At 48.0% G+C, this 26,223-nt stretch overlaps 1 protein-coding gene and 1 pseudogene across 1 annotated transcript in view; both read left to right on the top strand.

The window, feature by feature from the left end:
* Positions 1 to 26,223, top strand: part of LOC105822929 (chromosome unknown open reading frame, human C14orf159) — a 74,948-nt gene that overhangs the window by 42,475 nt on the left and 6,250 nt on the right. The window contains 6 exon segments of the mRNA XM_012660004.1: positions 1,109 to 1,312; positions 5,774 to 6,034; positions 11,345 to 11,444; positions 15,440 to 15,588; positions 18,650 to 18,769; positions 25,124 to 25,275. Of these exon segments, the coding sequence (XP_012515458.1) occupies positions 1,109 to 1,312; positions 5,774 to 6,034; positions 11,345 to 11,444; positions 15,440 to 15,588; positions 18,650 to 18,769; positions 25,124 to 25,275 (986 nt within the window).
* On the top strand, positions 12,508 to 13,818 carry LOC105822923 (annotated as a pseudogene).

Raw genomic sequence — 26,223 nt, 5'->3', positions numbered from 1 at the left:
CTGTCCGAAACACAGAAAAGCAACGATCACATTCATCACATTCATTATTTCTTCCCCTTATATATCATGTCTAAAAGTCATTTATGAGTTCTGTCTTTTGAAGTGTTGGCTGACCCTGGCTTTCTATCAAATCTAAGAAACTTTACTGCTTCTGTGAAATCCAAGATGTTACTTACTCAACTCACATTTACTAAACACCTATTAGTGCAAGGCACTGTGTGAGATTCTGAGATGCATGAGCAATGGTCGTGCTTCTCTAGGAGCACACACCGGGGTGGAGTTCGAGTGCTCAGGGATAATGATGACACCGAAGAAGGCAGAGGAGGTAAATTAAATATAATAAGTATTAAGCACTAGTGAGCCAGACACGAGGAGATAAAAACGAGTAAGACATGGCTGGTTCAATAACACAAACCATCATTTATTGAGGGCTTACTCTGCACCAGCCACTTTGCTAAGCACATTTATTTGCATTTTCAATTCAGTCCTGACAACAGCCATATGAGGCATGTCATTATTTGATAGTTGAGGAAACAGGTTTAGACAGGATAAAGTCACATCTCGAACACAAGTGCATTTGCCACGGTGAAGCTATTTCTTGATTACTACACTAGAGTGTTACATGTTGCCTGTACTCTAGTAAGGGAGAGTATGTTTAAGAACAGAATTAGCATAAACCAAAACAAAATGTAAGTGCTATGAGAAAAATAGAAACTATGTTCACAGAGGGAACCAAATCTAACATTTGCTGGAAAGTCAAGCAAGATGGCTTCGTGCGTTGGAAGAGCTCGGTAGATACTTGCTGATATCCGTGGGTTAAATTGACAGAATCACCTAGAGTTCTAGCTGCTGTAGCTGTGGCTGTGCCTCACTTCTCCCACGCTCGACTCATCTTCCCTTTCCTAAAATTAGAGGCAACTGTTCAAATGGAACTAGACGTAGCCATAAGCCAGCTTGTTCTGACCTCGGTGCCAGCAGGTGGTATAGGGAATGCCATTGGCAGAGGGGACACATAGGTGTCATCGTGCCCATCAGCAGTGCGCTTAGAAGGGAGTGGCTGGGGCTTGATGAACTGGCTGGGCTCAGTCCCTGCTGCTGTGTGTTTCAGAGGCCTCACTGGCTTTTGCCAGCACGCCGGGTTGCACAGTTATGACCGACCTGAAGGACACCAAGGCTCCAGACAGTCTTCTCGGCCCTGAGAGGATCCCAGAGGTCCACTGCGTTTCCCAGGATCCTTTGCACTACAGTGTCGCATCAGCCCCAGCCGTTCAGAAGGTCCGAGAGCTGGAGGCCGTGATCTCCATAGACCCAGGTAAGACAGCACACACCCTTAACGACCTGGAGACAAGCATTCCTGCTGTAACGTTTGATGATGAGGGCAGGATGCAAGGTGTATCCACACTGATTTTTTTTTAGATGTTTGTACTGTTTATGAATCCCAAAAATGTTAGAAGTAAATGCACCAAAATGCTGACATTGACGATCTCTAGGTAGTGGTATCACGAATGATTTTTGTTTTCTTCTTTACGGCTTTTTTTTGTTATTGTTATTCTAAATTTCAACATTAAGCGTGTGAGGGCGTCTGGTGAGTTTATTAGGCGAGCACGTTGCCATCCAGAACTGAATAGGATTCAGTAGGCAAGAAAAAAAAAGGAGGGTGATTCCTAGTAGGCAACTGCCACCATTTTACAAAGTTACCTATGTATTTACCAATGTCCCTAATCTTCCCCTTTTGTGCCCTTGCCCGGGGGTTGGGCGTAGCATAGATTTTGTTTAGACTGGGCAGCAGGGGTAGTGGAGGGGACTGGATTCTTCTTTGGGGATCCCAGTAGGGCAGGACCTGCAGCTCCAGCCTCCAGCTTACAGCCCACCTGTGTGTCGTACGTTGTGTCTCCAGGAAAGGACAGCCCTTCTGGACGTGAGACAGGGCCGGTGGGATCCACCAGGGCATCTACTGATTCCCATTAGGAAGAGGTTTGCAGAAAGCCGATTGACGAGCTTTTAACTTCTAATCCCCGGTAGCCAGCAGAGGGCACCGTTTCACCCGCTGTTGTGCATGGCAAATTCAATTCAGTTGTTGGCAAACACTCATGAGAGAATGACGGCATAGACACTACCTCCGTTTCCTCGTCAGTATAACAGGAATAAATAACAATGTGCACCTCCCTGTTGAGGTTGTGATAGGTAATAACAATAATAGCTCTAAACTACCAGGTTTTATTCTGTGTCAGGGATCATGCTGAAAGCATTTACATTCATTTAACAGATGAGGAAACTGAGGCATATCAGGTTAAGAAACTTGCCCAAGTCCACATACCTAGTAGGTAATTGGGGTAGAACTTGAACCCACATCGGCTGCTGTCAAAGCCCATGATTTATAAATGTTGGCTAAATTAGACTCTGAGTCTAAATGGTATATCGCAGTCTTGCCTGGTGTCTCCTGGCTCACACCTTCTTCCCTCTTCTGCACCTTGTCATGGGCCGTGTTCCTAAGCCCAGGGTGCTAAACACCCTTTGCACCTTGAATGTCTGGAGAAAGGACATGTGGCCCTCCCCTCTGGCCCTTCTGCCTCCTTTCTCCAGTAGCTACCTGGATCGATGGTGGTGGGCCTCCATGGAGAACAGAGAGGTGAGGCCCACCTGCAAAGGTTGACTTTCTGGGCCAGACTCCAAGGACCCAGACAGAGCTGATTAAAGAGAACAGCGCCCAGACAGGGCCCTTGCCTGCTGGCCAGCCCGGTAGCTGAGAATCCCACAGGGTAAACCAGCCCTGGAAATGTCTGATTCTCTCCCCTGGGGCTAGGAGCAAAGGTTGTCCTCCAACAATAGTGGGTCTGCAGTAACTAAACCTCCTCCTAAGCCACCAAGGATAGCTCTTTGCTCGTTTGTTTTTCTCTTAGCTTGTTCATTCACTGATTTTGCAGAATGAATTCCTTTTCGTATAAACACACAGCAAACGTGGGATATATGCCCACCACAGACACACCTTCCAGGACATAAGTTCGTGGCTGTGTACGCATAGAGTCTCTTACGTGGTTGATCTCCTGGGTGGACAGTTTTCAAAATTTCTGCAAACTTTCGTACGCAGGCTGATGGCTCTCCCACTTAGCACAGGGTCATGAGGGAAGATGAATTATTAACTCTTCCATTAGCTTAGATGAAAAACAGTAATTGGGAAGTAAATCTACTGCAGACGGGGTGCGGCTAGTGCTGAATGAAGGGCCACCCGGCAGCGCCGGCGCAGACTGTGAGTTGAGACTTGAGGGATGCGGCTCGGGGAGAGGCAGATTTATGACCGTCAGATGCACTGATATCACTACTAAGAACCATCTTTAATCCTCATGAACAACAGATACTTTCGATACCCATTGTGTTAAATGAGCAGATACAAGATTAATGACGGTGTACTGAACATGACTCACTGGGCATGATAATAGACCCATCGGTCATTGTCGAGAGGGTGTTGGCTTGCATTTGATGGGGTTTATAGTAATGATTTTTGTCCTGATAATAAAGTCATCATAAGTGTATATACCGCTTTTCAGTTGACCAAATTCTCTCTTTCCTTCTCTCCTTTGGTGCTCACCACACCCCATGAAATAATATATCACATCCCAATTTTTTTTCTTTAAAAATGTTGTTATTCTTTAATTGACAGTACTTCGTGTTCATTGTAGAAGCATCAGAACATTTATAAAAGTAACGAGGCAATAAAAATTACCAGTATCCCGTCACAACGAACTGATATTAACAGTTTGGTGTTTGACCTTGAAGTCTGTTTCTCCAGTCTTGAGCCTACGCATGATGCATCTACGCACTGGACTCGTGCTGGGATACCATTTTGGGACTTGCTTTTCTCACTTTTTTATTGTGAACGTCTTACTTTGTCATTAAGTAGTCTTCTGCATTCTTTTTAATGTTTGCATAAAATTCCATTTTACTAATTTCCCATTGTTTTATTAATATCCTATTATCTGACACCATAAACAATGCTGCAGTGAACATCCTGATTAAATTTGGGTACATATCCATAATTACTTTATTAGGAATACTAGATACCAGAAGTGAATTTTTGGCTCCAGTGGAATGTACAAATCTAAGATACAAATCACCCTCCAGACAGAACTGTTGTAGTTCCCACTCCCACCAGCAGTAGGTGAGAGATGTGAGGGGCTATGTCCCTGTGATCCTCCCGCACCTGGACCACTCTCCATTCTCCACGTAGGAAAACTGAGGCTCAGAGAGGTCAAGGGACAAGGCCAAGGTCACACCGCTACGATGTGCCAGCACCTGGGCTGGAATGTAAGTTTCCATAACAGGAATCCAAAATCTGTGTCCTTCATATTCTTCAGGCACCTCAATGACAAGCCAGTGTCCTCTCATGTCCCTCTGGCCACTGCTGATTTCGACCACAGCTTGGGCAGAAGTTCTGAGTCACGACTCTGCCTTCACATGGCATTGTTTTGCTCTGAGATGACCTGAGTTTGGACAAAGGCATGACGGCGCATCCCGAGAGCAGCTGTCTGCATGGCGGCCACCGGTGGGCATCTGCAGTGCAGGCTGCTGCTATGCTCGTGTCCCCTGGGCCTGCCTGGTTCACCGGCAGGTGCAGTGGGCGGCTCCCAGCATGACCCCGGGGCTCTCTGCTTCTGCACCTGAGGATGTTCTCTGCACCTCCAGAGCCCCCTCCCTCCAAGAGGGGACGGGAGCCGGTGGATAAATGCCCAGTCTCCCTGTGCTGTGTGTACCCCATGGCTCCTCAGAGCATCTATGTCAAGAAGGATTGAGCCCCATTGCCTTGGGAGGTAACTTGCTCACTCACAATCCTTTCGTGGAATTATTCCCTTTTCTCCTCTTCTGACTTGCATTTCCTGGGATCACCTCCCACTGAAATACTTATGCCCAAGTCCTTGTCTTAGGATCTTTTTTTAGGGAATCCCCAATTAAGAAGGTCCCATGTCCCTTCCTCCATCTGTACTCCCTGTATTAGTTAGGGTTTGTTAAGCTGCTGTAACCAACAAGCCACAAGACGCTTTGCTCAAATATGATAGAAGTTTATGCCTCTTACATAACAGCCCAGGCGGGTCTTCCAGGGTGAGTGTTCTGGGTCCACAGGAAGGTGGATGCTCTGCCCAGTCACGCAGGGACCCAGCAGCTCTGCCATCGCATCATGTGACTCCCAGGGGGCTCTAGCTGTCAACATTCCAGCTGCCAGGAAAAAGGGAAAGAACTTGGAGGTGCACGTGGGAGGTGCATGGCCAGGCCCAGAGGTGGCGCGAATCACTTCTGTCACATTCCAGTGGACAGAACCTTGTCTTGTGGACACACCTAACTGAGGGGATGCTGGTCGGCCACCTACCCAGCTGCCCTTCACTGCTGGTGGCGGGGGGAGAAAAATTATTCTGGTGCATCCTGGTGAACTATTCACAGTCTCTGCCACACCCTTCAAATCAACTTCTTAAAAGAAGAGAGCAGGCCGGGCATGGTGGCTCACACCTGGAATCCCAGCACTTTGGGAGGCCAGGGTGGGAGGATCACTTGAGGCCAGGAGTTTGAGGCTGCAGCGAGTTATGATTGTGCCACTGCACTCTAGGCCTGGGTGACAGAGTGAGACCCTGTTTCTAAAAAAGGAAAGAAAAGAAAGAAAACCAATCAACTAAAACCCTAAATTACTCTTAATATAAGTTTCTACTTAAACAAAATTACCTACAGTTACTTTATGTTATGATTTGATCTGATTTGATTTGGTTTGATTTGCTTTTTGTAATTTCAGGCAGCCGGGGGATTGGGCACCTGCTCTGCAAGGACGAGCTGCTGAGAGCCTCTCTGTCACTGTCCCACGCCCGCTCAGTGCTCATCACCACGGGGTTCCCCACGCATTTCAGTCACGAGCCTCCGGAAGAGACGGACGGCCCACCGGGAGCCATCGCACTGGCCGCCTTCCTGCAGGCCCTGGAGAAGGAGGTCTCCATGATAGTTGACCAGAGGGCCTTGAACTTGCACCGGAAGCTTGTTGAAGATGCTGTTGAGCAAGGTGAGCAGTGAGACGGGCTTGGTCCGTTTCCCCAAACAGGCCTTTGTGGACAGAGGCTGGAGGGATCAGCGTTTGCAGTACTTCTGCCGGTACCCAGCACAAGGCTTTGAGCGTTATCCTTTGAGCGCAGAACAACTCTTTGTCGTGAACCACTTATCCCCATTTTATAGATGAAGAGACTGAGGTTCCAAGGGGCCCAGGTAATTCACCCAGATGGGGATGGTGAGCAGGCTCCAAAGCACATGATCCTTCTAATGCACCTACAGCCCTCCTTTCGCGACGATAGGGTAGGGAGCGACTTGCCAAGTTCTCTTAGCAACCCAGGGCAGCCCTGCACCACCAGAGCGGGGGAGGGGTAGTGGAGCATAGAGTGGTTGAATGCTCAGACAGCCGGGTCCCACCTGGTCCACATGGGCAGGGATGCACCTGGAGCACCCAGGTGGGCATTAGGGCCGTGGGTACTAAAGACATGAGGCTGTGATATACTGTCAGTGTGACGAGCTCGGCCGTGGGCTCAGTGTGAACAACTGCTCCTCACCTTGCCTCCGTCCTGCAGAAGGTGTTACTCAGGCATAAGCTGGAAGCCTGGGGAATCTCACCTGTTTCCCACCTCTGATCTCTCTGTGTCCCTCAAGATGCATTCTTCAGAGAATTGTTTTCCTTTTAGCATTTCAAAAGAGCTTTAACCCCAGGAATGCAAACCCTAAAGCATCCATTATGTGGGAAGTTTCAAAAAGTTTGCATCTGTACATACACAATGCATTTCATGCCACAAATGTGTACTGAGCACCTACTATGTGCCAGGCACTATTTTAGGCTCTTGAGATCTGTCTGTGAACAAAACCAACAGCAAGCCTGCCCTCACAGAGCATATCTTCTAGTGGCATGTGGCCAACAATAAACAACATGAGAAACAAGTGCATAGTATGTTAGAAGGAGATGTTGCTATGGGAAGAGCTGGACCAGGCTAAGGGGATTGGGGATGAGGGGCAGGGGAAGGGCTGCCATTTTAAACAGGGTGGTCAGGAGATACTTAATGGAGAAGGTGACATTTGAGCCCAGACTTCTAGTTGATGAGGAAGTGAGGCCTGGGCTGGCGGAGGGAAGAGCATCCCAGGCTGTGGGCTGTGGCGACGGCCAAGGTCACTGGGTTGCTGTTGAGACAGGGGTAGAAGCAGGAGACCGGTCAGGCTATTGAAGGTAGGAGGTGAGAGGACTTGCAGTGGGTGATGCCACGTGGCGCATCCCTTCAGCCCCGTCGGATGTCAGCCGCAGCTGGAGTGGAAGGTCTGAGTCACGCCGACCTGACTGGGCCCCATCACAGGCCAGGGCCCTGCGGGCCTCTCCAAATCCACTCCACCCTGTGGGGCGAATGGCTTCCTGCACCCTCAACCCCTGGGGGACAGGAGCTTCAGGGTAAGTGTCCTGCCTCCTGTCAGGACACACCGGTCCCAGTGGAACTGAGACCCCACTCCCTAGAGCAGTGGCCTTGATAATGCACAATCCCTCCTCTTGTCTGGCCCTCCCTCCAGCCTCACTGTCCCTGTTCCCTCCCTCCTGCTTCCCGGTGCCATCTCCCAGGACACCACCTGCGCCCAAGTCGCAGGCTGCGGTTCCAGGGGAACCCAAACAGATGAACGGCTCGGGTACAAGTGGAGGTGGTGGGGAGACCCCAGATGCTGCGGGTATTCTGTAGGCAGGGTCGGCAGGGTTTCCAAGAGGACTGGATGTGGCCATGAGAGAGGGATCGGGACTTGCTCTAAGGCTTCTGGCCCGGGGAACGGGGAGGACAAGTTGCTGTGAACTGAGATGGGGCCCTGGGGAGGGCAGGTCTGAGGATGAATCCAGAGTCCAAGTTTGACGCTCGTGCACTGTTGGTGGGCTCGTAGAGCGGAGCAGATGTCGCGTAAAACAGCATGGCAGCCGCTCTAGAAATCAAAGATAGAAACCACCGTATGATCCAGCAATTCCACTTCTGGATCCACACCCCCAAAACTGAAAGCAGGTCCTCAAGAGATATTTGTTCACCCATGCTCATAGCAGCATTATTCGAAATTGCCAAGAGGTGAAAGCAAACCAAGGGCCCCTCGGTAGATGAATGGATAAATAAAACGGAGTATGTACGTACAAGGGAATATTATTTAGCAGGAAATTCTGACATGTGCTACAACACAGATGAACCGTGAGGACATTATGCTACATGAACCAAGCCAGTTGTATTGCGTGAATCCACTTATCCGAGGTCCCTACGGTAGTCAAATCCATGGGAACAGAAGGTAGGATGGTGGCTGCCAGAGGAGGGGGGAGGGGACAATGGGGGGCTGTTGTCTTATGAGTACAGAGGTTCCATTTGGGAAGATGAAAAAGTTCTGTAGATGGATGGTGGTGATGGTTGCATGACAATGTACTTAATGCCACTCAACTGTACCCTTAAAAATGGATAAAATGATAAATTTTATGTTATGTGTATTTTGCCACACACACACACACACACACACACACACACACAGAGTGCAGGCTTGAGCCTGTTAGGTGTGCGACGTCTGTAGACACACAGGTGGAGAAGTCACGCGGGCAGTTAGTGACATGGAGTGAGCGCAGGAGGGCAGTCTGGCCAGGAAGACAGATGGGAGGGCTGTTGGCATATTGATGGAACCAGGATGCCGGATGAGATCACCGCAGGAAGAAGTGGTGACAGCAAAGGACCTAGGATTGCGTCCCAAGACTCCCCATGACGAGAGGACCAGGAGAAGGGGTGCGGCCAGCAAGGAGACGAAAAGGAGCAGCGGCAAGAGGAAAAGCCAGGGACCGAGTTGTCATGGCGCAGAGAAAGGCGCCAAGGAGGAAGGGACAGCCAACTGTCAAACGCTGCTCCCCAGCCAAAATCTCATTTCCATCCATCTTTGGTGGATGCTTTTAGCTGCCCGCTTCCAGAAGCAGCTTTGCCCTCTGTGCTCGCCTGGCAGCAGCTGGGCTCGGAGGCCACACCAGCCTCCACTCAGAACTGGGGCTCGCCCACACGGGCTCTGAGCCTGGGATTTGCTCTCTTGGATTTTGCAGAACTTTCATAACATTTGGACAAAGAATGTAAAAGCAATTCGGCCTTTTAATGAAAATTATTTCAGTCTTTTTTATAACAGAAGCCTAGGAAATGTTTTAAAGAAGAAAAGACAGAGCCATTTCTTCCCTGTCTTAAGCATAAATCGACCAAAGATCTTTCTCTGTAGCTCAGAAGTGAGACTGTCATCTTACGCTGACCCTCCTTTTCCGAGGTTCTTGTGTGTCCTTTCCCACGTCTGCCTCCCGCTTTGGGATATGTTAGTTACTAAGTTCCCTGGCCTGTGGGCTTCCCGGTGCCCTTCTTACTAGTATCCTGGTTCCTTGATCCAATTCGGAGGCAGTGAGAAACAGCCAGCCCCCACTTAGCAGCTGCTCTGTGCGGGTGCCCAGCTGGGGACCTGGCACGTGTCACGTTGTTGGGCCCTTGGGGCAATCCTGGGAGGTGCGCATCGCTAACGCCCACTCTGCAGGGGGATAACTGAAGCTTGGAGGGTCTCACAGCTAGGAAGTGGTGTCACGTTCCCGCCCAGAGTTGTTTGGCTCTAAGTTGAGCCCCCGTGTCTGGGTCACCTGGCTGCCATGCACAGCACAGGGAGGGGCTGGGTCCTTCCCCTTGTCGTGATTGTCCCCCCCACAGTTCCCTAGCTTGTGGCTTTGATGTAGGATGTGCTCGGTGAACATCCCTTGACAGACCAGTTACCATCTCCCGCCTTTTCTCCCTTAGACGTGGGGTGGGGCTGGGGAGAGACGGGAGGGAGCCGGTGAGGGCACTTTAGGGTCCCTGCCGGTTAGTTGTTCCTCACCTCAGCTTGCCCCATCCCCCCACCGGGGGCAGTGAAGCTCCCGAAGGACTCAGGGGCAGCAACATGGTGGAGAAGCTGGGTGGGGGAGCAGCTGTCTGGCAGCTGCATTTACAGGCAGGCACGTGGTTTAACATGGACACCGTGGCTGTGCTTATCCTTATGTGAGGGGTGCAAGGGGCTGGCCATGGAGATTGTGGGGGTGGCTAAAGCACCCCCAAGGCTACCCCTTGGCACACTCCTGGGCCACAGAGCTGTCTGGGAGCTCCTGCAGGACCATAAGTGATGGGCCCAAGATCACCTGCCCTGGGCTGTCTGCGTGGAGAAGACTTTGCCTTAGGCCAGTGAATATAGCAGGATTCTACCCTAACTGTGGGGTAGATTGGTTAATGGAAACCAAGTTCATTTTAGCTTATTTTGGGATTTTTGTGTATTTCCCACATATTCTATAATAATATGTATTATTTTTATAATTAGGAAAGGTGCCATTTTTAAGAGTCAAATTTATTTTCAAAATCACTCCCATATAGGTAGCCAACCCAAGGGAATTTCCCTTGGTTGTTTTTTATTTTTATTTTTTTGAGAGAGTCTCATTCTGTTGCCCTCGCTAGAGTGAGTGCCGTGGCATTAGCCTAGCTCACAGCAACCTCAAACTCCTGGGCTGAAGCGATCCTCCTGCCTCAGCCTCCCTAGTAGCTGGGACTACAGACATGCGCCACCATGCCCGGCTAATTTTTTTTTCTATATATTTTTAGTTGTCCAGATAATTTCTTTCTATTTTTTTAGTAGAGACGGGATCTCGCTCTTGCTCAGGCTGGTCTCGAACTCCTGAGCTCAAACAATCCGCCCGCCTCGGCCTCCCAGAGTGCTAGGATTACAGGCGTGAGCCACCGCACCCAGCCTCCCTTGGTGGTTCTTGAACTTCCCCGAGAGTGTGCAGGGAGGTGGGGAATGGGGTTGACACACATAGGGGGCCTTGCCCAGATTGTTTGGTGTCTTTGAGCCTCAGTTTTCCCCTCTGTCAAATATGAGTAATAATGGTTTTTATCAAACAAAAGTGTTGTGAAGATTAAATGAGAGCGTACGGCTCAACTGCTTAGCAGAGGGCTGCCACCCTGTCACGAGGGCATGTAAATATGTACCCAGCGCAATGGTGGCCATGGGCCAGAACAGGCTGCTGCACCCATGTGTTATGGGCACCTTACGCACAGCATATTCACTAGCCCGATCCCCGCCCCACTCCCTGCCAACCCTGCATTTACTCAGGACCAAAAGGAAACGTACGTCTCCTCTGTGTCAGGGCCGTGGCGTGGCTAACGAAGTGTTCTGCGGATGGACCTCACTCAACAACAGTAGCGATACTCTCCAAAGGGCCTTTGGAAAAGCCAACACGAATTCCCAAAATGCATCACTAGGGCTGAAGTGTCCACTCTTTGTCTTTATTTCCAAGGTGTTCTGAAGACAGAGATCCCAATGCTAACCTACCAAGGTGGATCAGTGGAAGCTGCCCAGGCATTTCTGTGCAAAGACGGGAACCCCAAGTCACCTAGGTATGTATGTCCCGTCCCAGTGTAAGTGGGTGATGGTGGGAAAGCGCATGGACTCTTTACCAAGGAAGCTTCTGCACAGCCCAGCCCTTCAGAGAGATTGGAGCCTGAACCAAGGAAGGCGGGGTCTGACGGACCAGACAAAGCAATGAGGCTGGGCTGGGGGCTTTCAAGGTACATGGGGGAATTCACAGAGCATCTGTGGAAGCAGCAGGTCCCTGGTCAGCAGGGAGAGATGGCATGTCTTTCCGACAGAGGGAAGAGATAGAATTATTTTTAAAATTTAAAAAGGCTAGCAGTCTCTCAAACTGTGGGTCATGACCCATTGGAGAGTAGTGAAATCATTTCAGTTGGGAGTAACAAGCACCACTGGAAAATGAAATAGAAATACAACGCCATCGTCTATCTTGTATAGTAATGCCAAGTATGTCTTAGGAAACCGTGTGTGTGTGTGTGTGTGTGTGTGTGTGTGTGTGTGTGTGTGTGTGTGTGTTTCTTCCTGTGTATATGGTTAAACGTTTAAAAAAATACTTCTTTATTGTACATGTGTTTCAGATCTTCTAATGTGTAATACAGTGTTTTGCAAACCTTTCTGACAATAACCCGCAGTGACACATTTTGTACTGCAAACCAGTACACACCCACAAATGAAATAGAAGTTTCAAAAACACAATACTGACTCAGTGCAATATACTCCGATATTTTCTATTCTAGTCTGTTTCCTTCTATTCTACTCTGTTCTATTCTACTTGTCAAAAAATGCTGATCTGCCCCAATACATTTCATAATCCACTAATGAGTGTCCACTTAGAATTTTAAAATACTGCTTTAATAGGCCTTGAGGGCATAGCTATATGACAGCTCCCAGAAGAATCTGCTATTCATGATGAGGCTCTTTACTCACCAAGGAAAAGTTCGATTGTGGATCCGATATGCTATTTAAAGCTGCAAGAACACACGTGGTGCATGTGAGAATGTTTATGTTCCTCCAGCGGTTGGCATACAACCATTAGCAGCTCTGGCTCCTGAGGGAGAAACTGGGAAATTCTCCTGTGTGGGACCCCCAATGCCAGGTAATGTAGGTGTTGCTGTTTGCTGAGTAGAGCAGAGTGAGCCATGTCTGCTTGTGGGGAGAGAAGATTTTGTTCACCTTGGAGCAGGTGAGTTAACTCTTCCCAGGGAGCTTCCCAGGGCTGATTCTTTCCCACTATAGCTACATGGAGCCTTCTGGACTAAACATTCAGTAGATCTCCACAGTGTGTACAATGGCATGCTCCCCGGGGGAAGGTCCAGAAGTAGTGCCCTCCCTTGGGAACAGAGGACACATTGATCTTGACCGTAGCTCTGGGTCTAACTGCCTTTTCCTCAGTGCTGGTGTAGGTCTAGAGGAAATTCAGTGCCAAAGCTTCTTCCTCCTGTTAATTCTGCTTCTCAGTGTCTGCCTTTTCCTGCGCTGGATGGACACGTAGCCCAGGAGTACATTCTGAGACCTACTCAGTGGGCTACCCGTTTGACGCCCATGTGATGCCACCACATCCTAGCACAACCAAAGGATGTGGACAGGCACGTAAATTTTGTTTTTTAAAAACATTTATAGGGGAGCTACGGGGCCCAGCTACTGTGTTGAAGTGGTGCACCTATACGTCCCATGGTTCCAGCGCCGGTTTTGATCGCCACATTACCATTTTTTCACCCGAGGGCCGGCTCTACCAAGTAGAATATGCTTTTAAGGCTATTAACCAGGGTGGCCTTACATCAGTAGCTGTCGAAGGAAAGACTGTGCAGTAATTGTTACACAGGAGAAAGTCCCCGATAAGTTATTGGATTCCAGCACAGTGACTCACTTACTCAGGATAACCGAAAACATGGGCTGTGTGATGACAGGAATGACAGCTGACGGCAGATGCCGGGTACAGAGGGCACGCTATGAGGCAGCTGATTGGAAATGCAAGTATGGCCGTGAGATTCCTGTGGACGTGCTGTGTGAAAGAATTGCTGACAGTTCCCAGGTCTACACACAGAATGCTGAAATGAGGCCTCTTGGTTGTTGTATGACTTTAGTTGGTATAGAGGAAGAACAAGGCCCTCAGGTGTACAGGTGTGATCCTGCAGGTTACTCCTGTGGGTTTAAAGCCGCTGCAGCAGGAGTGAAACAAACCGAGTCAACCAGCTTCCTTGAAAAATAAATGAAAAAGAAATTTGATTGGACATTTGGACAGTAGAAACTGCAATTACATGCCTGTCTACTGTTCTATCAAGTGGTTTCAAACCTTCAGAAATAGAAGTTGGAGTAGTTACAGTTGAAAGTCCTAAATTCAGGATTCTTACAGCAGCAGAGATTGACGCTCACCTTATTGCTCTAGCAGAGAGAGATTAAACGTTGTTACCAGTTTACCAAATCCATGATGCCACTTGCCTGTGTGTTTGGCAACAACAAATCAACATTATGGAGGCCCCTGGATTGAGAAAGGAACCTCTCCCACTCCTCCTACCGCTGTGAAGTGGTTAGGACACTGTATAAATAAAAACAGTCCTTTTGGGAAAAAAAAAAAACATAGAAGAAGCACTCACAGTTTTTTTTATTATGGCAAAATATGCATAACACAAAATTTACCATCTTACCCATTACTAAGCGTACGGTTCAGTGGCATTAAGTCCATTCACATTGTTGTACAAGCATTACCACCACCCATCTCCAGAACTCTTTTCATCTAGCAAAACTGCAACTGTACCCATTAAACACTAACTCCCCATTTCCTCCTCAGCCCAGCCCCTGGCAACCACCATTCTACTTTCTGTCTCTGTGAGTTTGACTACTCTAGGCACCCTCATAGAAGTGGAGTCATACAGTATTTGTCCTTTTGTGACTGGCTTATTTCACTTAGCATAATTTCAAGATTCACCCATGTTGTAGCATGTGTCAGAATTTCCTTCTTTTTTAAGGCTGAATAATACTCCCTTGTGTGTACGGACCACGCTATGTTTATCCATTCTTCTGTCCCTGGTTACTGGCTTGCTTCTGCCTCTTAGCTACTATGAATAATGCTGCCATGAGCGTGGGTGGACGAATACCTCCTGGAGCCTTTCATTACTTTTGCGCATGTACCTAGAAGTGAAATTGGTGGATCAAATTTTTTGAGGAATGGCCATACTGTTTCCCATAGCAGAGTTTAGATTTTGTAGAACTCCATCGTTGGGGGGATTGAGAGAGATGTAAAAGTATAATTTTCATGTTCTTAAACTGGATTATCAGTACAATAGTCCTGCTAATAATAGCAACAGCAGTCACAACAACTAACACTTACTGAGCACCAGGTAGGTGTGGGCTCTACAACACGACATGCAGCTCTTGTGCGTTTTCTCATTTAACCCTTTCAGCACTGTGCGAAACAGGTGCTGCTGTGATGTCACCTGACAGGTGCAGAAAATGAGGGTTAGAAAGGCCGAGCGACTGGCCCAAGGCCGGTGGCAGGAGGACTTGGAATCAGAACCCAGAGCACAGGTCCTGCAGCCCACATTCTGAGCACCATGTCAACTGTGGCCCTTAGTCCTCCGTTTCTATCTAAGAAGTTTATTTTGTGTTAGATTCATTCATTTTCTATGATCCATTCCTTTTCCGTCTGTTTCCTGTCTATAAACCAAACAAGATCCTGGAAGGGGGCAGTGGTGGACCCACGGCAGCCGACACTCACAGGAGCTGGCTGCTCCGCTGGACAAAGGGGATCTGGGTGGGCACCAGCAGTGTCCCCGTCCACCACAGCGACCCTGCGCGCTGGCCTCCCTGCCCACAGCCTCTGACTCTAACACAGAAATCACTAAGGGTTCCGATGCTCTTCCTTAAAATGCTCTGATAGGCGCTGGCACAGCGTAGGTGTTCAGTCAAGTTCTGTAGGAGTGAAGGAATGGAAGAAAGAACGACGTGGCCTCACACAAACACACGGAGGCGTGACCCATCACGTACTGTCTGTAAGGACCCTACTGTGCTCGCTTCCTGGCAGATTCGACCACCTGGTGGCCATAGAGCGCGCGGGCAGAGCTGCCGACGGCGGGTACTACAACGCCAGGAAGGTGAACATCAAGCACTTAGTGGACCCCATCGACGATCTTTTTCTTGCCGCAAAGAAGATTCCTGGAATCTCGTCAACGGGTAAGTAAGGACCACGGGAGCACTGAGCGTGCAACAAGCACATATCACTGCAAAGTGCCTTTTTATTGACTATTGAACACGTGACCAGAAAGAGTTACATGGGGAGGGACCGACGTTTTCCACTCCAAAGAAAATCTGTGTTTGTTACGGTTAGTACAGACACTAGTGTCACCACCATTTGGAAATTCAACATTCCCACAAGCAAGGAAGGGAAATGACAACCGAGCACATTCTATTCGCCTGATTCTAAAGTATTAATAATAAAACTAATAATAAAATGATATCAATGGTAAAATTGAGGCACACATGTTATTTTGGTCACATAGGATGGAATGGACCATGTATACTGTGTATCATTTTATGAAGCATGTTAATTTTTAAATATATCTAATATATGATCACTGTAGTATTTCAATTGTTAATAATGTAACAATGTGATAATTTGTGTTTGTACAGAACTTTATAATTTTCCAAGAGATTTCACATTCGTTGTATTATATAAGTCCCTTTGAAACTGCAGGCGGGGGGCGGGGAAGGCAGTAGACTGTCCAGCACCGAGGCCTGGGAGGTTTTCCGGGGCACCGAACTCATTAGCGACGCTGGTGGCTTTAGGAGGACAGTGCAGACTCCCCCAGCCGGTTATCACAGAATTGCGCCTTTATGGATTTCTGAAAGGCTTAGTGGAACCCCCAGAGAGAACCAGCTTCCCTCCCCCTGGGGGCAGGTCTCAGGCCCCGGGTAATTAGGGCTTGTCTGGCATCTGCGTCTATTTGTTCTCTCCATTCAAACATTTCAGTTGTTTTCCCAGACTCATTAGTCCTCTTGGCTTTTGAGGCTTTGATGAGACAATGAAAGCCTTCTGGGCTGCTTAGAAAATTTCTGCAAATCGCCCTGGCCTTTCCCAGAAGAGGCTGTGGGTGTGGTGCACACCGCGCCTTCCAGCTTCCTGTCACTCCCGCTGGCCAGGCCGACCGAGGCCTGTTGGGGGGTGGGGGTTCCCAGGGTGGAGAAGGAAGCCATCTCCCTGTCTAAAGGGGCAAACAGGATCCGAAGGAGCTGCTTGAGCGAGCCCACCCCCCACCCCAGACGGGCCCCCGATCTGTGCTGTGACACTCCTGGGACCCCAGAGGAAGCAGGTAGAGCTGGGCATTGTGGCTTCAAGCTGCCTCCTGTGTAGACCCCTGAACCTTCCTCTCAGCCTCAGGAACCCAAGCCCATCCCGGGGCCCCTACCCCAGCAGGGCTGCCCTCTGACCGCCCCTGTCCCTCCTCTGCTCCGTCGAGACCCCGTTCCTCAGGCAGCACACGCAGACGCCACGTCACGGCACAGCACTCGGCTGAGAATCAAGACACTGGGCGCTAAGTCTCCACCTTCCACTTACTTCCCAGGTGCTGCCCGCCCCAGAGACGCGCCAGCTCTGTACCGTGCGGACAAGACCACGGACAGGATGGATGTGAGGCGCAAACGAGACGAAATTCATAAAATGCTAAAAAAAAAAAAAAAAAGATACAGACAAAATACCAGTGTTGGGCGGTGGCATGATTTTCCTTCATTCAATGGCCTGTCGATAGATCTAGAAAACTGTTCCAGAAAAGTCATCAGGTGTGACTCTAAGGTGTTTGGTCATTCACAATTGTCTGATTCTGTTGGCCAAATCCAGTCCCTGATACTTAGGTGGGTCAGTTCTATGTCCCCCTTCGCCATCCCATGGTGAGCGCCAGCCTGTGAGGTAACCCTCCACAGAGTCCAAGCCTTGACAGAGGCAGACACAAAACAGCGACACCCCTGCTCCGTAGGCTTGGGAGGTCCAGCCCTCTGCCCCTGAGGGACTCAGACACGCACGTGGCATTAAAGGTTATTGAGACGGCTGCAGCCATCTTCTAGGTGTAGATTCAGTTGACCTTCTACTCTACAGAATCCTCCAGAAATACCTGGACACAGGACCAAACAGTGTCCCTTAGACCTGGAGCACCCTCTCAAAGGATGTGGGCTGCAGGGCTTGCTAGATTTTTTTTTTAAATCTTATTTCTGCAAGAGTAGAGGCACTCGTTAATTATTTTTGAACACCATTCATTTCACAAGTGAATGAAATCATTTCTAACATTTATTTATTCCAGCACTCAGTTATTATGCTAATTAACAAATCCTCTGGGGCTAATTATCAGTTGGGCCTCTAGACTATGGTCTCTTTCAAATGCTAACCCTGCAGGTCCCCAACCCTGGGGCCACAGAGCAGTACCAGTCCCATTAGGAACTGGGCTGCACAGCAGAAGCTTCTTCTGTATTTACAGCTGCTCCCCATCGCTCGCATCACCGCCTGAGCTCCGCCTCCTGTCAGATCAGCGGCGGCATTAGATTCTCACAGCAGCATGAATCCCTACTGTAAACTGCACGTGTGCGGGATCTAGGTTGCACACTCCTTATAAGAATCTAATGTCCCCTGTCCGTGGGAAAATTGTCTTCCATGAAACCGGTCCCTGGTGCCAAAAAGGTTGGAGACTGCTGTGCTAATCCACCACCCTCAGAGTGTGTATTCCTGATTAGGGAGTTTCACGTGTTAACCAGGTACCCCTCTGGTGCAGATTAAAATTACCTAACACACATCTGTTTCACATTCTTTAAACAGAAGCCTTTAAAGTAAATCCAGAACTGGCTTTAACTATCTGCACCAGTTCCCCTCTGCCAGTGGAACGTCGCCCGGCCACACTAACGGGGCTCAGTGCTGGGAGCCACTTGAAGGGAGGGCCTGAGCGTCACCTACCCACAGCCCCCGTGGGCCTGGCACCAGCAGCACAGAGCATGCTCCATCTGTGACTGGAGGCCGTGACCCAAAGGGAGACATGCTCACACTCTGGTGAGTTTCAGACTTTGACTCATTTTTACCTAGAGAAGTTTCTACAAGGCCTGAAGGGAAAGTACAACATCTCTTGAAAATATATCGAGAGCCAACCTCTTTCCCCTCCCAGAGGCAACAAAGCACTTGTGGAGGGGCCACCTTGCCCCACAACCACCCCCATTTTGCCCTGACCCCGTGCGCTGATGCCATTTCCCTGCCCAATAGGAGTCGGTGATGGAGGCAACGAGCTTGGGATGGGCAAAGTCAAGGAGGCTGTGAAGAGGCACATACGGAATGGGGACGTCATTGCCTGTGACGTGGAGGCTGACTTTGCTGTCATTGCTGGTGAGTATTGGATGGCCGCCCCGTCAGGCCGGGCTGCTTGGAAGGGGGGACCTGGCTTGGAGCCTGACCAGGCCAGAAGCTCTTCTTTGCAAGTGGTCTAGAGGGCACCAGGGCCAGGAGGGGATGTGGTTCTCAGCCTCTGACTTCTCATTCAGTCATTCAACAAACATTTACTGTGTGCCAGGCATTGTCCTGAGCACCAGGGTTACAACAGCGACGACCCTGCTCCACGGAACTCCCGTTCCAGGACTGGGAGATGAACAAGGAGCCCTGACAAATACACGCACCAGATGATTCTAATAGTGAGAAGAGCTATGGGGCGATAGAACAGGTAGATCAGAGGGAGTGACAGGAGGGCGGCTTTAGATAGGCGGAAGCCTCTAAAGGCTCAGGAAGGCCTCTCTGAAGAGGGGCATCTGTGCTTTTGTCTGCGTGGTGGGCAGGAAGACAAGAATCTGGCGGCTGTTGGAGGCTACAAGAGGCTTCCCACCTCTCCTCTCACTTCTGCCTCAGGCCACCCCGCCCTCCCTGCTGCTGCCCTTCTGCACCAGGGCCCAGGTCCTTCCAGGCCTGGCCTTCCCCCCTCGACCTCCCCACAAGTTTCAGGAGAACAGACAGACACCCGAGAAAGGCTCTCCCACATCATGATCAAAATTAGTCTGGAGAGGAGGGAAACTTCTTGGAATCAGTGCCGGTCAGGGCAAACCTGAACTGTAACTGAGGAATTGCTGGAGGCCCAGTGTGGACAAGGCTGGAAATCAAAGACTCCAGGGGACCCAGTCGTAGCGGGGGGCCCATGATTTTGTGAGTTTTACTTCTAGGGGCTCAACCAGGTTCTCACAAGGAGTATCAAAGAAAAATGCCCTCATGCTCTGGCAGGGGGAGCCGAAAATGAGCCATTTTTAAATACACCAGCGCATTCTGTTCTTCTTTACAAGATCTGCCCCCAAGGGAAACTACTTTACCAGAGCCTAACCTACCTGGGGAAAGGAAATACCCAACTCCAGCCCAGAATAGCCTTCCACATGGGAGCAGGGAAATACCTAACTCCCATTCCCTCTATCGATCCTGGCCCACCTAAGAGGGGTGGGGGCCAAAACTGAGAAGCGTTGGTAAAGTTCACAGTCCGGGGGCACAGGCTCCCCAAAAGGCTGGGACCTAATTACAGGACCATAGAACCCTTCCCCTCCCCTTTCTTTCTCCCCCACACCTTACTGCCACATTACTAAAGGCCCGTTTGCTGCAGTTTCCTTTGACCAAGTACATCATGTTCACCTTTCAACAAAAAATTACAAGGTACACTAGTAGACAAAAACACAGTTGGAAGAGACTGAACAGAGTCAGCCATGTTAGAAATGTTGGCATTATCAGAGTAGGAATTTTTTTAAAAACTACATTAATATGCTAAAGTCTTCACTGGAAAAAGGAGACAACATGTAAGAACAGATGGATAATATATGCAGAGAGATGGAAATTTTAAGAAAGAGTCAAAAAGAAATAGTAGAGATCAATAACTCTATAATAGACATGAAGAATGTCTTTGATGGGCTCATTAGTTGACTGGACATGGCTGAGGAAAGAATCTCTGACCTCAAAGATATCTCAGCAAAAACTGCCAGGACTGAAAAGCAAACAGAAAAAAGACTTAAACAAAACAAAACAAAACCATAACAGAATATCCAAGAATTGTGGGATAACTACAAAAGATGTAACCTACATTAATGGGAATACAAGAAGAAGAAAGAGAGAAAGGAACAGAAGCAATATTTGAAGCAATAATGACTGAGAATTTCCCCCAAATTAACGTCAGCCACAAAACCGAGAAGCTCAGAGAGCACTAAGCAGGATAAATGCCAAAAAGGCTACACCTTTTGGTAGTTAGGCATAACGTATTCAAACTTCAGAAAATCAAACATAAAGGAAAAAGCTGAAGGAAGCCAGAAGGAAAAAACTCACCTTACCTATAGAAGAACAAAGGTAAAAATGACATTCATTCAACTTCTCTTTAAAAACAATACAAGCAAGAGAGGAGAGTGAAAGATTTAAAGTGTTGAGAAGTAAAAACCACCCTAGAATTCTGTGCCCTTCGAAATTTCCTTCGAAAGTGAAGAAGACTTTCTCAAACAAACAAAAATTGAGAGAATTTGTTGCCCATAGACCGGCCTTGCAAGAAATGTTAAGAGTTCTTCAGAGAGAAGGAAAATTATACAGGTCAGAAACTCGAATCTGCGTGAAGAAGAGTTTCAGTGAATAAAATAAATGAAGGTAAAAATAAAAACTTTAATATTTCTTCTTCTTGATCTAACAGATAACAGTTTGTTCAAAACAATGTAGCAACAGTGTATTCCATTATGTATGCTATGAGTATGTATGAGGGATGTCTGGAAAGTAGCCAGCCATTGTTAATATAACGAGAACAGTTACCTGGCTGGATACTTTCCAGACAGCCCTTACATATACTTATGTATGTTTATGTATACGTGACACAAATGACAGCAATTATACAAGGTATGGGAGGAATTAGGAATATTGCGTTATTGTAAGGTGCTTGTGCTACCCATGAAGTATTATAGTGTTATTTGAAAATAGACTTGGATTTCTTGTGGGCATATATTTCTAACAATAGGGCAACCTCTAAAAAAATTTTTTTAAGTATAATTGATATGCTAACAAAAGAGAGAAAAATAGAATCCCTATAAAATACTCAAGACCACAAAAGGCAGAAAAATTGTGGAAGACAAAAATGGAACAAAGAACAAAGGGAACAAATAGAAAACAGTAACGAATATGGTAGATATTAATCCAGCTGTATCAATAATCACCTTAAATGTCAATGGTCTAAATATACCAATTAAAAGACAGGGATTGTCAGAGTGGATCAAAAAACAAGACTGAACTATACATTGTCTACAAGAAATCTAGTGTCTTTATATTTAGACATGTTAACAATAAAGAGATGGAGAAAGATATACCATGTTAACACTAATCAAAAGAAAGCAAAAGGAGCTATATTAATTTCAGACGGAACAGACTTCAAGGAAAATTATGAGGGATAAAGAGGGGTGTTACATAATGGTAAGGGGTCGACATTCAAAGAACATAACATAACGATTGTTAATGTGTATGTACCCGACAACAGACTGTCAAAATACATAAGGTAAAAACTGATAGAATTGTAAGGAAAAATAGACAAATCCACTATTACAGTTGGAGACTTTAACACCCCTGTATCAGAAATGGACAGGAAATCAGTAAAGACATAGTCGAACTCAATAATACCACCAATCAACCGTATACAATTGACATCTATAGATGACTCCACTCAACAACAGCAGACTGCACATTCTTCTCAAGCTCACGCGGAACATTTACTGAGACAGACCACATTCTGGGCCATAAGAAATACTTTAACAAATGTAAAAGAGTAGAAATCATACCATGTCTGTTCTCAGACCACGGTGGTATTAGAAATCCGTAACAGAAAGATAGCTGGAAAAAAATCCCCAAATAATTGGAGATTAAACAGCACTCTTCTAAATAACATATAGGTCAAAGAAGAAATCTCAAGAGAAATTTTAAAATATTTTAAACTAAACGAAAATACAACTTAGAAAAATTTGTGGGATGCAATAAAAGCAGAGCTTAGAAGGAAACTTACTGCATTGAATGCGTATCTGTAGTATATTATAAGAGACATGTCACGGCTATAAGATTAATGGTAACCATAAGGCCCACTCAAGCATCTCTCGGGGCCTACTTTTTTAATTGAAAAGATGATGTAACAGCAATACTATAGACAGTATTAACAGGCAGGTAGTGAAGGGTGATGGACAGCGACAGAAATACCATCATCCCCCCTTAACACAGTGAGCGTTTTTAGTTTTACATGTCAGCTTCATCCTCAATACATATCCATTTTATATCATTTCTACCCAGTAAACATGCATTTTAACACCCTGTCCCTTACTAGTACTTCCAAACACATGTTTTTATTTTCCATACTTGCACATTTGCATGGAGATTGAATGCAGGCACTCGAGCTGTACAACAATGTGAGTGCATTTAGCACTACTGAACTGTATAGTTAAAAATGGTTACGATGGTAAATTCTGTTATGTTTTTTGCCACAATTAAAAAAATGTTTTTAGACAGCCAGGGTCTTGCTATGTTGCCCAGGCTGGTCTTGAACTCTTGGGCTCAAGTGATACTTCTGCCTCAGCCTCCCAAGTAGCTGGGATTATAGGTGTGCACCACTGCACCAAGCTATATTAAGTTTTTTTTTAAGAGTACGGGCTCTAGAGGCAGCAGCCTCGTGGTAGACATCTCAGGTCTACCACTTACTAGCTGTGTGACCTTAGGCAAGGTACTTAACCCCTCTGTGTCTGTCTCCCAGTTTTCAAATGGAGATAATAATAATACTTAACACCTCACAGGCTTGTTATAAGGACATCAGGAGTTAGTCCATATAAGGCATTTACAGTAATGCCACACATTGTAAATATTCAATGAAAGATGGTACTCTATCCATTGAATATAAGATGTCATTGATGACAAAAATTATCATTAATTTATATACCACTAAGTAAGGAAAACACAGCCAATTATAACTGTAAGATACTATTGATTATAAGTCATATGTCAATATCAGAGATGTAAATGTAACAAAAATACATCTTAAAATCAATGAAATATGGCATTATTATTATCGTGTGGTCTTCACTCACCATATTTTTTTTTTTTTTTTTTTGAGACAGAGTCTCACTGTGTTGCCCGGGCTAGAGGGCCATGGCGTCATCCTAGCTCACAGCAACCTCAAACTCCTGGGCTCAAGCGATCCTCCTGCCTCAGCCTCCCGAGTAGCTGGGACTACAGGCATGTGCCACCATGCCCAGCTAATTTTTTCTATATATTTTTAGTTGTCCAATTAATTTCTTTCTAATTTTAGTAGAGACAGGGTCTCGCTCTTGCTCAGGCTGGTTTCGAACTCCTGAGCTCAAACAATCCGCCCGCCTCGGCCTCCCAGAGAGCTAGGATTACAGGCGTGGGCCACCGTGCCCGGCCTTCACTCACCATATTTTAATATGTGCTTTGTATTTTCAAGCTACTTGTCTTTGTATTCATGCCTTTGTTGGTTGGGTTTTTTTTTTTTTTTTTAACCTGAATTTTCCCCACTCCTCTACCTCTTCTCTGGCAAAATCCTACCTATTGAATGACCCTTTTCTGTGAATCTTTCCTAAACCAGTCAGAATATTGATCCCTCCCAGCCTGAGAAACATAGTGAGACCCCATCTCTATGAAAAATTTTAAAAATTAGCCAGGCGTGGTGGCACGCACCTGTAATCCCAGCTACTTGGGAGGCCGAGGCGGGAGGATCGCTTGAGCTCAGGAGTTCAAGATCAACCCGAGCAAGCGTGAGACCCCATCTCTACTAAAAATAGAAAAAATTAGCTGGGCATGCTGGCGTGCACCTATAGTCCCAGCTACTCAGGAGGCTGAGGTGGGAGGATCATTTGAGCCCGGGAGTTGGAGGCTGCAGTGAGCTATGATGACGCCACTGCACTCTAGCCTGGGAGACAGAGCGAGACCCTTGTCTCTAAAGAAAAAAAACAAAAAGAGAATAATAGTACCCCCTCGTCAGTGCTCCCACAGCCCTACGCGAACATCTCGGACACAGGCTGTCCCGCCCTGGGGTGGCTGTGTGTGCCGTCCCTCTCTCTCCAGGCTGGGAGCACCTGTCTTTCTGATGCTCTAGCACCTGGAGCCCGGAAAGCCCTTCATCAGTTCTTCTTCAGCTGAATGGAGAACTCAAGCAGGTTTCAGGGAAGAGCCAAGGAGATGGGTCCCAAAATCGGGGATGAAGCCGGGTGGGCCTGGCTGGTAGAAGGGGAGGGAAATCTGAGGCGGACTTAGGAGAGACCTTCAAGCACATGAAAAGGATACAGCACAGCCTGGCGGGGCTGTCCCTCTGGGGACAGGCCTCCACGCAGAGTGAGGGAGGCAGGTCGGCCATGAGGGAGACTTTCTCAATGTGGAGAGTCTGGGAGGGGTTTCTTGGTGGTTGCCTGAACCTCTTTCCCTGGTGGTAATTAACATTGTATAACTAACGGCCTAGTGCAAGGGTTCTCAGCCTTCAGCTTGCAGCAGACACACCCAGAGCTTGTTAACACTCGGCCTCTCCCCTGCTGCCCTCTCCTGCTGAGTTGTGATACAGCAGATCTGGGCTCTAACAAGTTCCTGGGTGATACTGGTGCCACTGGTCTGGGACCCTTGCTGGAGATCATTCAGTGGCCTAGAGGCAGGCCGAGGGACACATGACCTTTTCTGTTCTATGACGGAATCTTTTTGCGTTGTTAGGCGTCTCTAACTGGGGCGGCTATGCCTTGGCCTGTGCTCTGTACATCCTGAATTCATGCGAGGTCCACGGACGCTACCTGAGGAAGGCAGTTGGACCCTCCAGAGCACCCGGGGATCAGAGCTGGACTCAGGCCCTCCCATCGGTCACTAAGGTAACATACCCCAGCAGGCCACTCACACGGAAGCAACTTTTTCCCTGGTTCAACGGTTAGGCCAGCACCGTGCCGCCCTTCTAAAGCCAGAGGCAGAGCCCGCCTTGAAGCAAAGGTCTCCTAGCTGGAGTGGGTGGCCTTTGACCTACAGTGACCCTGAATCATGTGGAGGGCCAGAGACGAGTGACCCTTTTCCTTCTAGTTTGACTTTAGGCAAGTTGCTTAACCTCTCTGAGCCTCATTTTCTTCACCTGTAAAATGGTGGCAGTCAGCATTGCTGTTGGATGAACTGAATGCCTGACCCAGGGTGGGTACCTCACGGTGGCGGCGGGAGTCCTATCACCCCCCTCCAAGGATCTACTGCCCGGTGAGGGCACTGAAACCTCGGGGGTGAGACAATTAGCCGCCCTCAGGAAAGCGCCACAGGGGCCAGGCAAGGTGGGAAGAGGGCCTTGTGGGGCCGGAGGCGGGAAGGATAAACCGGGTAGAGGAGAGCAATCCCGGCGGGAGGAATGGCGGGAACAGAGTCGGGGAGATGAGGACAAGCTCAGTGCTGGTCGCGGGGAGGCCGCTCTCGGGTGGAGCGCAGGGGGCAGCGGGGTGATAACAGCAGAGGAGGCCTCCGAGCCCGAATCCACAAGGAGGGGGCCCACAGCCCTCCGGAAGCAGTTTGCAAAATTCTTCCTGTTCGTGCATTTTTCTAGGCAAGAACCTGTGGTTTTGTCAGATTCTCCAAGTAGTCTGGAGCCATTAAAAATCCCTGGGAACAGGCAGATCGTGGTAGCCGGATCCAGGAAGGGGACCATGACTTTCTCATTGAGGATTCTTTCAAATAGTTGAGCGGTGACAGGGAGCCACTCGAGGCCCTTGCGCAAGGGAGTGGGGGCTGGAGCGCTGGCTTTTTTTTTTTTATTTCAGCATATTATGGGGTACAGATGTTTAGGTTAC

The sequence above is a fragment of the Propithecus coquereli genome, unplaced genomic scaffold (genome assembly GCF_000956105.1).
Source record: "Propithecus coquereli isolate 6110/MARCELLA unplaced genomic scaffold, Pcoq_1.0 Scaffold646, whole genome shotgun sequence".
Taxonomy (NCBI): Eukaryota; Metazoa; Chordata; class Mammalia; order Primates; family Indriidae; genus Propithecus; species Propithecus coquereli.
This window is presented reverse-complemented; position numbering and strand designations above follow the sequence as displayed.